The sequence below is a fragment of the Anolis carolinensis genome, chromosome 4 (genome assembly GCF_035594765.1).
Source record: "Anolis carolinensis isolate JA03-04 chromosome 4, rAnoCar3.1.pri, whole genome shotgun sequence".
Classification (NCBI taxonomy): Eukaryota; Metazoa; Chordata; class Lepidosauria; order Squamata; family Dactyloidae; genus Anolis; species Anolis carolinensis.
The window spans coordinates 189,027,278-189,044,874 of record NC_085844.1 but is presented as its reverse complement, the minus strand read 5'-3'; the positions used below and the strand labels follow the sequence as shown (position 1 = coordinate 189,044,874).

The 17,597-nt window shown below is 44.6% G+C and overlaps 1 protein-coding gene across 1 annotated transcript; it reads right to left on the bottom strand.

Annotated features, from left to right (window-relative positions):
• Window positions 1-1,504: 1,504 nt before the first annotated feature.
• Window positions 1,505-9,823, bottom strand: amigo1 (adhesion molecule with Ig like domain 1). Its single transcript, XM_008109425.2, has one exon. The coding sequence runs from the start codon at window positions 9,253-9,255 to the stop codon at window positions 7,717-7,719; it is 1,539 nt and encodes a 512-aa protein (XP_008107632.1). The 5' UTR covers window positions 9,256-9,823; the 3' UTR covers window positions 1,505-7,716.
• Between the last annotated feature and the right edge of the window lie 7,774 nt (window positions 9,824-17,597).

Here is a 17,597-nt window from a genome sequence, read left to right as displayed (position 1 = left end):
GAGGAGATCTCAAAAGACATTCTGATCACAATTTATTTTCTTAGCACACACATTCATGACAGCTATGGTCCTGTCCTTTTTGATATGAATGTCTGCAGAAAGTAGTACTGTACCTCATAGTGCTGACTCCATGGCCTATGGCAAGTTCCAGCCATGAATGCTTGAGTGGAATTACTGTCTGTTCAGATCAATCTCTCTTGTCAGCTTAGTGGAAAAAGGAAATGCTTTTTTTCTGGACAGAGCTCATTAGTGACTGTTCATATTTTGGCAATGGAGAGCCCACATGGGTCCAGTAATCCTCCAATGAAACATGCTTTCAAGCATAAGTAAAGGCAGCTACTGTTTGGGTGAACATTGCTCTGAATTTAGATCTGGTGTGTTACACTATGTAAGCCTTTTCTTTCACAGGATCCCTAATTTTGACAAAAGAAACAATTTTGCTTGTCTTTAGATGGAAGCTCCTGATCTTCCATCAGTCAGCACTGCACAAATATAGTGTACACTTAGTGTGATCTTCAGCCTGTTCTAGTGCTTTTGTGTGGTGAGCACAGCATGCACTGTTGACCCCAAATCATTGGGATATCAAGTGTTGTTGAACTACAAACTCGAGAAAACTTGGTCTTATTATCTAGGAACTAAAATCCTGCATATGATAAGTAACATCTTGGAACCACAGATCTAATTGTAGCTTCCCATGAGAGGTTTACAATTCCCATGACATCGATAACTAGAGATGGTGTGAATTGATTAGTAACTTTGCAGTACAAGGAAATTGTGAAAACTACAAATGATTTTGGTAATGATTCATAACTCTCTTTGAGTGTTTCTGATGCTCCATGTTGCCAGAAGAAGCTTCTGTGAAGTATTTGTGGCAAAACATTTACCATGAAATTTGGAGCTGACCCTACAAATAAAATGCTGATTACCTTGAAGCGATGCAGATATGCAGAAGGGACACCAAGCAAACACCCAAGAGGAAAAGGCAGGCATTAGTTTTGTTCCATGGCGAACAGGTTGGCTGGCTGAACAGGAGGATGGGCCAAGAGAATAGGAGCTACAACAACTGCATTTGTCTCAGGGCTACAAAGCATTTAAAGCAGGAGAAATCCTCCAAATATTGCTGAACCACACACTTCATCTTCCTTCACCATTACCTTGTTGGATAAAATCAGCCTGAAAGTCCTACAACTTCTCGAGGGGCTCAGGTTGCCCATCCAGGTGTAGTGTCAGGCTGTACAGCTGGTTGTCCTGCTCTGTTCAGCTTCCCTTTGTGCTTAGTTGTTTGACCATTCATTGGGGAGCTCAAGGTGCAATCTAATTAACATGGCAAGCTTATTGGTCTTTTTCTTTTCGCAGTGGTATGCTCTAATTATGAAATAGTTTGTCCTGTAATAGCCACTTTGGCTATGTTTAATTGCCTGTAATGAAATGTTACAAACCAAGGCTTGTATCCATGATGCACCATCCTGAGGGAGAAAAAATAGAAGCAGACAGATCCTGAAAATGCATATTCATAAACCATGTTTTATTTTTCACCTGTGCCTATGCTGGAGAGTACAGACTATCTGACAGAGAAATACAGCCCAGATACTCTCTGGGATTGATCGTCTCTGCCTGAAATACGTAAGCTTGTATGTTTCTCTGTAGGTTTGAGTAATATTTTGCTTGACCTGCAAACCACATAATGGGGAATGGGAGATGGGGGCCATGCTGGATTATAAGCATCTCATCGTTTTTTGGTTCTGGAGCCACAGGAGCAATCTTGTATTTGTTGCATGGATTCACAGGGCAGTATGCCTGTCTTTCGCTTGCATCCATAAATACATACACACAAACTTAATCTGTGTCCTTCCTGGAGTTTTTTGGGGGATTTCCAATAATCTGCTAAGGAACCATCTGGTTCCAAATTTTGCCCAAAGATCAGGCTCTCCCTTCACTTCTCTCCCTAAGCCAAGATTGCAGCTGCATTGCATATTTGTCATGCACAGGCATTGACTAAAGCATCAGGAATGGGGAGCACATTCATCGGTGCCTTTCTAAATGTGAATAGAGTGGAGCTGTGAGCTGCCTAATTTCTCTCCACTGAGATGACGCTCTGCATTTGACCTCATCAGCAGACAGACAGATTCAGGGCAGCCCGACTCATGCAGGCCAGGTGTACGTTTGACCAAGGAAGATACAGAGTGCTCATCTATGTAGCTTCAATTTAATCCCGTTAAAGAGGCTCATGCAGAATGTTGCCAGCTGAGCGGACAGGGCAGGGTAAGATACAACTGATGAAAAACCTATAGTGCTAGCTTACATATCTTGATTGAACTATCTGAGCCCTTTAAAATGACCTAATGCTAATGGGCCTTATAGAAGCACTTAGCTCTGGTAATCATTCATGAACAGGCCAGAAGGTTACACTAAGTGGACACAGGCTATTTATTTCTTTGACTGCAGCAGCATCTTGTGGGTATGGGGGCAGCTCATTCACCATCTCATTTCAAAACTATGTAGTGAAATCTAGGGATCGTTTTCAATTCTCACTGAGCAGTAGAAGTGGTTACAAAAAACCAATACCAATCTATGATCTGTTCTTGATCACAACAGGCATATTTCTAGCTGTGATACTTATTCTCATCTATGTGCTTCTGTGGGTAAAAATGCAGGGAGAAAACAAGAACTCTCTCCTAGCAACTTAAAAATGGGGTCAAAGCGTGTTGGGATTCTCAGCAGTGATCCTGCTCATGTAAACAGCACAAAGCACAAAGAAGGCCTTTGCTGAGGGGTGAGTAGTTCACTTGCTCTGACACCACACAGAGAACAGGTGGATGTTTCCTTTAGGTTTGCAAGAGGGAACCTATCTGGGTGGCTTCTTTTCTGACTGTGAGTTTTGACGGAATAAAAAGATTGCCTTACTCATTATTGATGAGGCATAATTATCTATGGGAGAGATCTCCTTTCTTTCCTCAGTTCATCCCTTTGAACAGACAGAACAGAGGGAGAGATGAGTGATCAGGCAACAGAATAGGGGCTCTTCCAGTATAAAGCCTTGATCCCAAACCATTTCCCCATTAGCAGCTAGCAAACAGAATGCTCAAAACTAATTTTTCTGGCAATGAGGATCTTGTTAAATAGCCGAAAGAGTACTGTGTGAACTGTGCTTTAGAGGAGTGTGGGTAGAGACACTGGTGAGGATAATTTCAGGGTTGGGGTGCAAGAAGTACACTAACCAGGATTAAGTACAGGGACAGATAGGAGGGTATGTTGATCCCTCAACCATGATTAGGCCCCTTCTACATTGCCATATAAAACCCCAATTATCTGCTTTGAACTGAATTATATAGCAGTGTACACTCATATAATCCAGTTACTAAGGCCCCTTCTACATTGTCATATAATTTGGATATATGACAGTGTAGAAGGGGCCTTAGTACTGGCAGCAAGACAAACACCAGATTCCTTACCTACTTTTAGGCCCTTTTCTTGTGTTTTCTTACTGCCACTGGAAAAACGAGATGATGTTTGCTTTGTTTCTAGTGGATGGAAGTACTGGACCCATTCTGCAAGAGTGCTATCTCCAAGCTTGGGGCAAAATGCTGTCAGGGCACCCTCTTCCTTGCCAATGGCTCATTCATTTTCTCTTGAGACACAGCCCATAAAACAACATCAAAGGAAAAGTGCTGCTCATCTTCACAATTACCATGAAATCAGGATGGAAGGGGAAGAGATGCCCAAAGAGGAGGAGCAGGGAGTCTGCCGTGGTGAGCCCTTGCAAGCACCCAACCATGTTGGCCCCTGGAGCAAAGCCTGTGTCCAATATTCTCCTGGGATTACAAGGTCATCTCCTGCACAATTCACTATAATCAATACAAGGTTGCTCCCCTGTTAAGGGACCAACAGAAGCTGTTTACCGGCTGTTAGGATTTCTGGGAGTTGAAGGCCAAAAACATCTGGGGACCCCAGGTTGAGAACCACTGATCTAGGTGCTTTGGTGCAATGGGGTTAAACCCTTGTGCCAGCTGAACTGCTGACCTGAAGGTTGGTGATTGAAATCTGTGAGATGGGGTGAGCTCCCATCTGTCAGCCCTAGCTTCCCATGCAAGGACATAAGAGAAGCCTCCCAGCAGGATGGTAACACATCCGATTGTCCCCTGGGCAATGTCTTTGTAGACGACCAATTCTCTCACACCAGAAGTGACTTGCAGTATGTTCTCAATTCACTTCTGACATGCTAAAAAATAATCTAGAGATACTCTTACAGTCACATACTTTTGCATCCCCTATAAATGTTAGTATTGCCCCTAGCACAGTCTAAACATTAGGCTTTTCTAGAATAACATCAGAGACTGCATAAAGTGTGTCCACCCACAAACTAATTCATACTTGCACACATGTGCATACTTGAGACAGCTAAAGGCCCTTTACACCCTCACTCTGACTCATTAGCAATATGTTCACACAGTTCTGTCAAACCAAAATCAAGGGTTGAGTGGTATTTGGGAACATATGCTTCCAAGTATAATATCCTCAATATTGCAAATTAAGGTTCTTGGGTACCAGGAAAGATCTATGGGTGTGAACATATATAATGCCAATCAAAGTAAATAACAACTGGCCAGATGGCTAAATGGTCTGACCTACCTCGTTTATCCAACCCTTAACTGCAGCAAATACATGTGGATATATGAGAATTTAGACTGATGCCTCTGTACTGGGGTTACTCTACACAGGTAGAATTCTGCTGTGTTATGAATCAGATTCCCTTCAGCTATACTGTGATCAATGTCTGCACCTTTAGGCTACAAACCTTTCTCCCATAATCACCTATCTGAAAGTCTGGGGTTGGAAGAGAGCAATCCCTTCCCTGGACTTACTGCTATGGACCACAACCTTTATGATATGCAGCAATATGGCTCTGTCCTGCCAAACAAAAAAAGGGTTCAAATAGCAACGGCACCAACAAGTAGCAAAGAGAGTTCCCCTCAATTCTCCTATTTCTCACCAGATCTGGAGAAATATAACAGCCTAAAAACAGTTGGTTACAGTTATTAGCATGAATGAATACGTAGCCTATGCAATATTAGAGTACAAGATTGCTGAATTTTGTTTTGTTTTGCTTTACTACATCAACAGCGCCGAGTGACCTATTTCCACATTTGTTTTTAAAAAATGCATAAGAGAATCTTAGATGTGTTCATTCTAGTGGTGCTCTGATTTTGCTCCTAGGGCCTGGGGATTTTAGAAACTAGGTTTACTGCAAGATTTAGAAGGGAAGGAGTGTTTGGGACATGGCAACTCTCACGGTTTTGCATTCAACCACAGGCATACAAAAATCAGTCGGTCATTCCAGTCCATTATTGCTAAATTCTCCCTGCTTTCATCATGTGCAGTGTAACGAATAAATAAATAAGTAAATAAATACATTCTTTTCATTTCTTAAACAAATAGAAATAAAGCATTGAGTTCTCCTTTCTCCCCCTCATGTGGCTTACAGGTGCATCTTTGTCTTGGTCTGTATGCTTCTTTGAGAGGACTTCTTCCCAACAGTGTACTAGGGACAAATGACAAAATACACCAGGGACAGTGACAGTGTCTCCAAGCTAGCTGATTCGGCTGAAGAGATTTGCTAGTCAGAGGCAGCTTAGTCTTCCACTTTGGGCTCTGCACAGTTCTTGAGGGTTTCCCTATAGTGGAGAGGCAACAGCGAGCCTTGGGGCTGTAAGCAAGGTTCCTATGGCTATATAGCATAGAGCTCTGGCTCTTTAGGGCCAAGAATGGTGTGGACCCATTCGCAGCTTTGTGCAATACATTCTATGGCTTATTGTGTCATTTATCTACCTACCCTGACACATCCTGCTTCTACTGGCCTCTCCCGTTTGCTCTCCATTCTTCTCTGCAGGCATGAAATAACCTTAATTTAAATCAACAATGGAGCCAGAATTAAGATAAAACAGAAATCTTTGCAAACAGCGCACCTTTTGGGTGGCTCCATTGTTTCGAAGGCCACCCCTACTCAATGAACCATTCAGACTTGGCAAGCAAATGGAATCCTGCCTTCTCTTGGGACTTGAAAAATCAATATGAGGAAATAAGTGTAAAAACCTTCTCCTGCACTTGCATGAAAACAACTCAGATGGGTTTGTGCTGCAAATGTTCCACAAAGAAATCAGCAGGTGCAAATCAGTACATGGCTTGGCTTTAACTCTCACAGAATGAGAGGAAAAAGAGCCAAGTCAATAGGGTGTCCTGAAAACTAGTCATGGCTTGGCTTTAACTCTCACAGAATGAGAGGGAAGGGAGCCAAGCCAACAGGGTGTCCTGAAAAGTAGTCCTTGTTTCCTTTCCCCTCTCTTCTAAACCCTCTTCTTCAAGAAATACTGAGAGATAAGCCAATGAAGGAATGAATGCAAAACAAACAAACAAAAAAAAACAATACTGGAAAAAGAGCCAAACATACTGGCTTGGTTCTTAAGCGAGGCTTGAAGGGAGCACAAATAATCCTGGTAAAGTGTCTCTTCTGCCAGAAATGCTGCCTATGCTTTGTTGCTGAATGACTGATAGAGTTCTATTGTAGTCACAGTCAGGAACTTTCCTTGCTGCCCATCCGCACCAGAAGAGCTTGAGTCTGTTGAACACTCGGTCTTCTAAAAAAGCTAGGAGAGATGGAGCTGCTGCATTGATTCCAGATTTCTTATCTTTACAGTCTCCAGTTCTGAAAGGATGAATTGCTGTGCTGCAACCCTGGCTCTTCTCTCAACATATGTCACGGATAATGGGAAATTTTATCATAAGCCTGCCAAGCAAAGAGCTGAGTAATTAAAACAGCTGAATCTGGCCATGCCACGCCATGGTTCTAATTCAAACAAGCTGAAGAACAAGGTATCTTTTTTTTTTTTTTTGCAATTTGATGCCATGAAATTTAAAATCTCTGGGTTGAACTCCCTTTTACAAAGCGTTCTACAGAAGAGGGACTACCCTTTGCACTGGTAGATTTTTATCTTTCTCACCACCATCACCAAGGGTGATTTAGGTTTCCAAAACAGCTCAGCCTGCTTGGAAGAAAATGCTTTGAACTGTATCCTGAGAAGCCTTGTATGATGGAAACCTTTGTTTTCTTTCCTAAAAATATGCAGCATGTTTCTTTGTTTTTTTAAAAAATCCTTAAGGAGTTAAAAGAGGAACATCTTCCTCACAGTGCTATGGCTGGTTGGGACTACTGCTGTGGCTAGAGCTACTACGCTGATGAACCTGGTTCAATGTGCGTGGTTTCAGGTCCACTTCATGCACCCAATGAAGCAGACTGCCACCTACAAAAGCATATGCCACACTAACATCATTGGTTTTAAAGACGAAACAGGATGCAACCACTTCTGGTACTGCAAGGCTTGAGGGGGAAGTTTCCTGTTAGAGAGAACCCAGTAAATCCACTGGCCAGTTGACCCTGTGCTCTGCTTCTCTAGATTGAAGATCTGCCAATTTCCAATGCAGGAGAACTGAACAATCATTTAGTTACCCACCTCCACCCCCCACCCCCCAAAAAAGGGAGCTCCATACTGGCTGTACTTCAAGAGCAAGTTAGGATGTCAGGTTTTCAATATTGGGTTTGACAGCAGCAGGCTAAAGCAGTTAAGACTATTATGGTAGCATGGAGGAGAGGGCCAAGTATGACTATTATGCCTGCAGGACGTGGGTCTAGTTCCATTCTTTTTCGCTCCACTGCCCTACTCATCACAGCAGCCCCACCAACTCAGCCTTTCCCTTGTCTCTACTGCCTCCTCTCCCACCTTCATTTTGAGAGCCTCCCACAATGGGAGTATCTGAGAAGACTGAGCAGACAGAGTCTGGGTCCGACATTTTCCGCTCTCCCTTTGAGACCCCTTTCATGCCCTGTTGGGGGGAGCTGTTGGGCTTGCATTTGCCATTCTGGCCTTGCTCATTGCCCGTGTGCCGATTCAACCCTTCCTTGCCTCCAGTCCCTTCAGCGTTGTGGTTAGGAGTGGTGCTGAGGACAGAGGAATTGATGCTGTCCTCATGCTGCTCGGCCTGCTTCTCACTGTGGCGGCACCAGCATCGGCACGGAGTCAGGTAAAGGTAGATGAGCACCAGAATGACACTCAGGATACAGCCCACGAGGGTAGTGTAGGCTGTGTTGAGTGTGTCGGGGATCCCGTGCAAGGAGTAGTTGTGGACAGTGACGTGCACGTAGAGGGTCTCGTTGAACACCTGGCTCGCTGCATAACAGGTGTAGGGCCCCATATCATCCACACTGATGTTTCTGATCTGAAGGCTCCCATTGGCCAGGACACTAATGGAGCTGTTTTCCCCCTCCTGGGGAACGCGCTCAAACTTGGGCGTCAGCCACTCCCTGATGGCCACCCCTCGTTGCCGGGTGTCACAGTTGATCACTACTTTTTCCCCACGATGGACCTCCAGGGCCTGCTCTTTGAATTCGCTGCAGTTCATCAGTCTCGGGTCACTGAGGCTGGAGATCTGGACAGCTTCCCCATTGTGGAAGCACTTGAGCTCCTCCTCAAAGTCCACAGCGGAGCTGAGCTGCCGCTTCTGCCAGTGGGTGAAGAGGTTGTAGAGCTCGCAGTGGCAGGTCAGGGGGTTGCCGTGGACGTAGAGGCCATTCTTCACCCAGGCCGGGAGCCGGTTGACCTCCTTCACGGACAGATGCTTGATCTCGTTGGAAGAAAGGTCCAGCAAGGCAAGCTCGGGCAGCTGGGCCTCTCCCTTTTTCACCAGCTCCAGCGGGAAGCGGGAGATCTTGTTATGGCTCAGGTACAGCCTGCGCAGGCTGCCCATCTCCTCGAAGGCGGTGCGGTCGATCTTGGTGATCCGGTTGGCGTAGAGGAGCAGCACCTCCAACTCTTCCAACTTGCTGAAGAGGTTCTCTCCCAGCGAGCTGATAGCGTTGGAGGAGAGGTCCAAGTACTTCAGGCGGGGCACGTTGCAGAAGGCCTCGGTGGAGATGAAGGACAGGCCGTTGTGGCTGAGGAGCAGCGAGTGGAGCAGGGGCAGCGGCGAGGGCGTCCACTCGGCCCTCAGGCGGCCCAGCTCGTTGTGGCTGAAGTCCAGCACGGCCACGTAGGGCGGCAGGTGAGGCGGGAAGATCTTCAGCGAGGCCTTGGAGCAGCTGAGGATGTTGCTGGCGCAGACGCACTCCTTGGGGCAGGCCAGGGCCAGCACCGCTCCGCGGGACAGCGACAGGCCCAGGCCCAGCGCCAGCACCGCCGCCAGGGGCCACCGCCAACGGAGCCACATGGTCGGAAGGGCGGCGGGCGGAGGCCAGGGAAGGTCACATTCCTCCAGGTCGGAAGGGCAGGAGCCTCATGCCCGCCGCTGCGCCTCCAAGCTCCACCTGCTGCTCCCGCTCCCGCAGAAGCGCTGCCTCCAGCCTTTCCTGGACCCCAGGAGTCCCGCCTGCTGCGGCTGCGGAGGCTCTCGCTGCCCCTCCTCAGCCTGTCCGCCGAGCCCTGCAAGCGCCGGGAGCCGCGATGTGTTGCATTGCACCACCGCCGACACCGCCCTCCCGTCTCTGCGCCCTGGCACTCACCCGCCGGGCATCCAGCCCTCTCGCTTCCTCTCTCTCGCTCTCTCTCCCTTCTCCTCCTCCGCTCAGCCCATCCTGGCGGCTCGATGCAGCCCGAGCAGGAGAAGGTCGGCAAAGAGGCTTCTCCCGCGTTCGTCCCGCTCCTGGCGGCTCCTGGCGGCCCAGAGGGAGAGCCGGGCGGCAGGGCTTTTGCCAGCGGCGCTGATGGGTCCGGGCCAAGAGGGCAGAGGCGAGGGAGGCTGGGCGACGGGAGCCAGGAGGCTGGGGATGGACCCAGGAGGAGGAGGAGGAGGAGGAAGAAGAAGAAGAAAGGAGGAGGGGAGGGGGAGGCTGCGTGCGCGCGCCCCCGTGGGCCTCTGGGAGCGCGCGCGTCCAATGAGAGCCGCGCGTGGCTCCCCCCGCCTTTCCTAGAGGCTTTCCTTCAGACCCCCAAACTCCCCCTTGCCTCCAGTGAGTAATCGAGGAAGGAAGGAAGGGAGGGAGGGAGGGAGGGAGGGAATTGTAGGTATAGCTGGCCCCGATGCTGAACGGTTCCCACTTTCTCCGATCCCTCCTTTCTTTTCCACTGATTTTTTTTTTAATTTTTTTAAAAAACGATTAGACTCTCTGGGTTACTGTGAGTTTTCCAGACTGTATGGCCATGTTCCGGAAGTATTCTCTCCCGACGTTTCACCCACATCTATGGCAGGCATCCTCAGAGGTTGTGAGGTCTGTTGGAAACTAGGCAAATGGGGTTTCTATATCTGTGGAAGGTCCAGGGTGGGAGAAAGAACTCTTGTCTGTTGGAGGCATGTGTGAATGTTACCATTGATCACCTTGGTTAGCATTGAATGTTCTGCAGATTCAAAGCCTGACTACTTCCTGCCTGGGAGAATTCTTTGTGGGGAGGTGTTAGCTGCCCCTGATTGTTTCCTGTCTGGAATTCCCCTGTTTTCTGAGTGGTTTTTATTTACTGTCCTGATTTTAGAGTTTTTAATACTGACTAGCCATTGATTAAGAGCTCTGTAAAGCCCCCACTTTGGCATCACTTTTTGTTCAGTTTTTACTGTCTTTCCCAACTCTGGTTTTTGGGTTGTTTTTCTTAGAAAAAACTTACACTCTCATGGCTTTTTTTTACGCTCTCATACAAGCAAAGACCTATCACTCCCTTCCTCCGCCTCCTCCTAGTCCCAGGGAGTCAGTGTGCTGTTCACTGTGGGAGGCTCCTGTTGGCATCAAATCAGTTCTTAGAAAGTAAGAATTGTCCATGAATAATATCAGATATTTAAAATCAAGCACACACACACATATATCCACTAGCATGGGTACTCAGCGTTGCCTGGGTTATTTGAAAAAGTCAGTTTTTAATTGGACAAAATGCATAAGATTGTGGTGAACTACAACTCACATCATGCCAGGTTAACCCTCTGAAGCTCCATGAGTAGTTAAAGTTTGTTATGTTGGGCAAGTTTGCTTTTTAGGTGCATCATCAGTGGTGTCTGTGTGCTCTCTGGCTGCAGGATGAACTACAGCTCCTATCATGGTAGGTCAGTCCCCTCAAACCCCTTCAGTAGGTTCAGTTGGTCATGGGGGTTCTGTGTGCCAAGTTTGGTCCAAATCCATCATCAGTGGTGGTCAAAGTGTCTCTGGATGTAGGTGAACTACAACTCCCAGAAATGAAGGTCAGTTCCCCTCAAACCCCTCCAGTATGTTCAGTTGGTCACAATGGTCTGTTTGCCAAATTAAATCCAGGTCCATTGTCAGTGGGGTTCACAGTTTCTCTGGTTGTAGGTGAACTACAACTTCCAAAAATCAAGGTCAATCTCTCTCAAACCCCTCCAGTGTTTAATTTTGGGCATATTTGGATATGTGTGCCAAGTTTGGTACAGATCCATTGACATTTGGGTTCACAGTGCTCCCTGGATGTAAGTGAACTACAACACCCCCAAATCAAGGTGAATTTTCCCCCAAAGCCCTCCACTATTTTTTGTTGGTCATGAGGATTCTGTGTGCCAAGTTAGGTTCAGGTCCATCGTTGGTGGGGATCAGAGTGCTCTTTGGTTGCAGGTGAACTATAAATCCCAGTACCTACAACTCCCAAATGTCAAGGCCAACTCCCCCCAAATCCCTCCAGAATGTTCTGTGCCAAATGTGGTCCAGGTCCATTGCTGCTGGGGTTCACAGTGCTGTATCTTGATGCAGGTGAACTACAACTTCCATCATGTTGAGTCAGTCCCCCAACACCCTCCAGTATGTTCAGTTGCTGAACACCATAGGAAAGGGTAGGAAAGGGTTAAGGGGCAGACAGTGGGTGGGGTCATGCAAATTCCATACCAATGACAGAAAGGAACACTGCAATGTTTTTAAAAGATGTTTAAAAGATGTTTAAAAGATGTTTTAGGATGTTTTTAAATTGTTAGATTTTAGCCTGTTCTTGTAAGCTGCCCCGAGCCCTAGGGGAGTGGCGGCATATAAGTTTGATCAATAAATAAATAAATAAAATGTCTGTAGTAGAGGAAACATATCAAATCTAGGAGGAAATTGTCCTTATATGAAAGCCTTCACTTGGGTGGTGAGCAGTATGGTGTTGGTGGAAGACATTGACAAGGCTCTTGGATGACCTACAATGCCATTGATGTTTCCAGCGTAATGGGACTTATAACTATTTGTGGAAGTGGGAGAATGTTTGTGAATTTAGTTGAAGACGGGACAGGGTCCCACCCATGGTCCACAGTGTCTGGATCCTTTTGTTTATGGGGAAAGGCTTCTTTTTCTTTTGGAAGAAGTGACTGCTGAAAATATGCTGTTAGCTGTTCTTCTGACAGTTTTGTTTATACTTGCTGTCATTTGTTTATACAGTGCCATCCATGTACACAGTGCTATACAAACATAAAACAATAGAAACATATTGCTGCCACAGAGGTATAACCTAATAACAATAATTGTAGTTTTAAACTGCTTTTTATCCATTGAAAGTGTTTATGCTTTATTTTTAAAAATTATCAATAGTTTAATTCTGGTTCTATGTTCACTTTTGTTTGTTGTTGTGTGCCTTTAAGTCATTTCCAATTTATGGCAGGCCTAAACCAACCCTGTCATAGAGATTTCTTGGCAAGGTTTGTTCAGAGCCTAGTTTGCCTTTGTATTCTTCTGACCTGTCTAAGCCCACCCAGTAGGTTTCCATTGCTGCATACAGATCCAAACCCTCCTCTCTAGAGTCATGGTTCAACACACAAACCAATACGCCATGTTTGCTCTCTTTGCTTTTGTTATAAATTGTAAGCTGCCTTGAATTCCAAAGTGTGGAGTAAGGAGTTAATAATAGTAATTATGGAAATATGGGCAAATGAGGGAAAATTGTGTCTTATGTGTTGTCAAAGGCTTTCATGGCCAGAATCACTGGATTGCTCTGAGTTTTCTGGGCTGTATGGCCATGTTCCAGAAACATTCTCTCCTGATGTTTCACCTATATCTATGGCAGGCATCCTCAGAGGTTGTGAGGTCTGTTGGAAACTAGGCAAGTGGGGTTTATATATCTGTGGAAAGTCCAGGGTGGGAGAAAGAACTCTTGTCTGTTTGAGGGAGGTGTGAATGTTGCAATTGATCACCTTGATTAGAAAGGAGAAAACAATGAAAATGAACAAAATCTGGCTACAGTATTAAAAAACTAAAATCAGGACAATAAATAAAGTATAACACGTTGGAAACAGGGGAATTCCAGACAAGAAACAATCACGGACAGCTAACACCTCCCAACAAAGGATTCTCCCAGGCAGGAATCAGCCATGCTTTGAATCTGCAAGCCCATTAAATGCTAACCAAGGTGATCAATTTCAACATTCACACTTGCCTCAGACAGACAAAAGTTTTTTCTCCCAACCCAAACTTTCCACAGATATATAAATGGAACTAACAGCCTGTAAAAATTTAGGAGTAAAACTCCAGGAACAGGGAGCAACAAGGCCAAAAGGCTTAGGCCAAATTGAGGAGCAAAAAAGTTCCTTTCAAAGAATGAAGGTTCCTCTCACATACCCAAGCTGGGCAATAATGAAAAATGGGGAATGAAAAATAGTGGGGATTGAATTGATCTTGGGTTTTAAAATTTAAAACAAGAAAAAAAAACCCTAAACCCTAAAGAATGAGGCATCTAATGAAGGTGGGGGGTCAAAATGCGTGACCTGATCATGCTTAGGCATGATATTATAGAGTTTGGAAGGGAGCAGAAAGTGAAAGGGACCCCAGCACCAGGCACACAAGTGTTCAGGAGGATTTGGCTGGATGCCAAGTGACCAATGAAGTGTGGCAGGTTTTTAACCTGAGACTTGCCAAGAGGAGGGAGGTGTCTCTTCTCACAGCAAAAAACAGGAGATCTGGTTACTAGCACTGCAGCAGGAGCCAAGCAGGCCTTGGTGTTCAAACTGCATGTTTCCCAACAGAATGCATTAACATGGTTTTTTTTCCAGAGGCAGCAGAGAATGAGAGGTGCAAAGGAAAGTCGAAGAGGTGAACTAACAAATGAGGGGAGCATTTAAAAAGATTGTTGCTGGGATCCCTGGGTATTTCTGAAATCCTGCATGCTTTCATTTGATCAGTCAACAGACACAAAATGTATCAGGTTAGCTTTTGAAGCTTTCCAGTTTCTTCATGAGGTAAGGATTGCAAACATAGTGGCTAGAATATCTTTCTCACTAGCGCATCTGCAGGCGCTTTTCATTCTCTCTGTTCTACTTTTGTTTTTAGATCTAAAGCTGTCAGTCTGGCCCTTCGGGCTGAAGTTATTCTTTTTTTTCTTCTTTTGCTCAGCTTAAAGGGCCATAAACTTTGTCAATCCAATGCTTGGAGAGAGAGTGTACATTCAATGTTATTTATCCCCCTCTCTTCCTTTTTATCTCTCATTTTAAAAGCCACTGGGCAAAATGTCTTAGATTAAAAGGTGCAGCAATATGTACTCTTTATCAGTCCTATTTTTAAATTGAATTTATTGCTGAGAAATGCTACAACATTATCAGAGACTTGTGTTATTTTTTGTTGTGACTTGCTGTCAATTCAACTTCAGCTTATGGCACTGACCTGCTTAGTTCCTGCAAACTTGTGACTATAGCTTTCTTCATGGAATCAATCCATCTGTCTTTTCCTGTTTTGTTCAAACAAACTGCATCATGCTGATCCTTATTTTCAGTCGTTTTTTGATACTATATTTGTGCAAAATAAATGCTATATTTGTACAAAATACAATAAAATCCTACAAATGCACAAAACACATTATGCAAGCTTTTAAAGCTTGACTGCAAAGTGTGGGGTGTTGTTGTTTTTTTTTTTGGAGGGGGGAATTATCTCCCTTTGCTACATTAAGATTTTGCTATTGGTTTTTGAGTTTGAGCAGCCTATCAGATCCTATTCAACTAGTATTAAAGAGATAGCCCTGTGGAGAATCCAGAGAATCCTGTGATTTTCCAAAATCTTACGACTTCTATTCTTGCAGCTCCAGATTTGGAATCCGTTTATATGACACCACATAAAACATATATGTCTAATATATGCATAAAAATATCTTAACATGACATGCAAGTATGTAACATACATGCATATGTCATGAACCTCCCCACTCCAGCTAAAAGGAATATCCAGAAGTGGTTATTCCAGTTTCTTCCTCTGAAATATATCTTACAGCACCTAGTATTCGTTGACGATCCTCCATCTAGTAATAACCAGGGTTGATTCTGCTTATCATCTTCCAAGACAGGGCAGAACCTAATGCTTTTAGGGTGTTTAGGCACACAAATACTTTAACGTAAGGAGGTGAACCAACTCCCAGCATCTCTTACAACACTACATGGTGCTCCATGGATCAGCTCTGGTCTGCAAACCATCATCTGCCAATCCATAATGAGTTTCCAAGGAACTATCCAAATATAGTAAAATAGCACAAATATCATACTGGTCCTTGGCACACTGGGATTGGATGCCTTTCCACCATGTCAGTTAGCTTGAGAAGCACTGTCTTAAAAACATCAAGGTTCTACATCACACAAAGGATATGGGTTATCTCAGCGGGTGTTTTCACAAATGTAAGTATGCCTTTTAGTCTGGAATGTGTTATGTATGAAAATTACTAAGACATTGAAAGGAAAGGGCTGTTTTAAAATAGAACATTCTTCTGTACTTTCATTTGATCTACAGGTGCTGTGAATAAAAAAATAGAAAAATGTGTCAAATGGCCTCATTTTCATTACACATCAAGTTCCTGTTCCACTCCAGGGAGAGGGGGTTTCATCACTGTGACTGTACTATGTTGAATTTAGAGTCAGTGTTACTAGGCAAAGAGCAGCTGCCGTACTTTGCACCTTCTGCATACAAAACCACACTCCCTCACAATGGAAGCTTCACTAGTGTTTATTAGTCATCATGTGCATATTAAAATAAATTGTTAGACTCTTTTCCTGATGCCCAAGGCAGCAACACAAGAAACGCAAAATAGATAAAAGAATGACAAAAATCTATAGGCAACAAAACAAATTATATTGATAAGACACATGAAGAGACAAACTGAGTTGCAGGCAAAACGAAAATACTGTTGATTGTGGGGGTTGTAGTGAAGGAGGGGCATTATAAAGCTAGCAGGGAAGTTCATTCAACGGATTTGTGTCTACTTATGCAAAGGCTTTATTTATTACTATGATAGTTCTGCCATTGTGCACAGATGGTATTGAAGCAGGCCCTGAAAAACTGGGGAGGGGGGAGATAGAGCTAAATATGTGGTACTCAGGCCACATATTATTTATGTCAGGCATGCATGTAGCTACTCAAACAGATTTGTTAATGCCTTCATATAACTATGTAACAATCAACACTATGATCAAGATTCTGCACTGTATAAGGCTTCTGCCAGCAGAAGTATGTCATATCTCCTGTCTCTTCTCCCTGTAAATCCATATTCTGCATGCTATCCACCCCTGACAGCCATATAGAGAATGGGGGAACCCTACAAGGCATCCTTTGAGAGCTTCCAATCATTTGCAGCCTTAGGGAATGGCAATCAGATGCTTTTCTGACCTCACATTGAATAGAATCATAGAGCTAGAAAAGACCATAAGAGCCATCCAGTCCAACCCCTTGCAATTCGAGAACACACAACCAAGACACTCCTGACAAATGGCCTCCACATAGCTATAGCGGGCAGTAAGCATGCTAAAGGTAGGTTTACTAGGGAGTTTGGTTTCCCTGTGAGGGAGATAAAAAAATCAACTTTCACAACATCCAAAATAAGGAATTATGCAAGCGTTAATTGGACATGTATCTCATAAACAGGCTGTCAACTCATATTACAAACTAGCAAATGTTTTTCTTCCATTTTTCTTTAAAGCCAAAAATGTATTTTCAAAGCATTGCTTAAGCAGTCGAAAGCCATAATTTTGTGAGTATGAAACTATGTGAGTGTAAAAGGGGGAGAAAGTTTGGGGCACTGGAAAATAGACTGCAAGGAACTGACACATTTTGTCAACCTCTTCTCATCCTCATTGCATGGAAGAAGTGCAGCTTCTAGCATACTGCAGAAATAGGGTTCCAGACTCCGATTCAGAGAGATAAGCTGAGACTGATATATGCTATTCTTTCAACTGCCAGGTATATGTTCTGTCCTATTGTTGTAGCTTAATCTTCCTAGTTGCACAGTGACCCCTACTGGTAAGGCACACATACACACATTTATGAGTGTGTTAGGGCCTTTAAATTAGCTTTTGACTTTTTTCGTGTCAGTAATGACTTGAAAAACTGCAAGTTCCTTCTGATGTGAGAGAATTGGCTGTCTGAAAGGACGTTGTCCAGGGGACGCCCAAATGTTTGATGTTTTTACCATCCATGTGAGAGGCTTCTCTCATGTCCCCACATGGAACTGGAGCTGACAGAGAGAGCTCATCGGTGCTCTCCCTGGGTTGGATTTGAACCGGTAACCTTCAGGTCAGCAACTCAACCTTCAAGTCAGCAATCTGCTGGCACAAGGATTTCACCCACTGCGCCTCCAGGGGCTCCATAGCTTCTGATAAAGATTTACCATTTCTTCAGTGAGCCTAGTAAT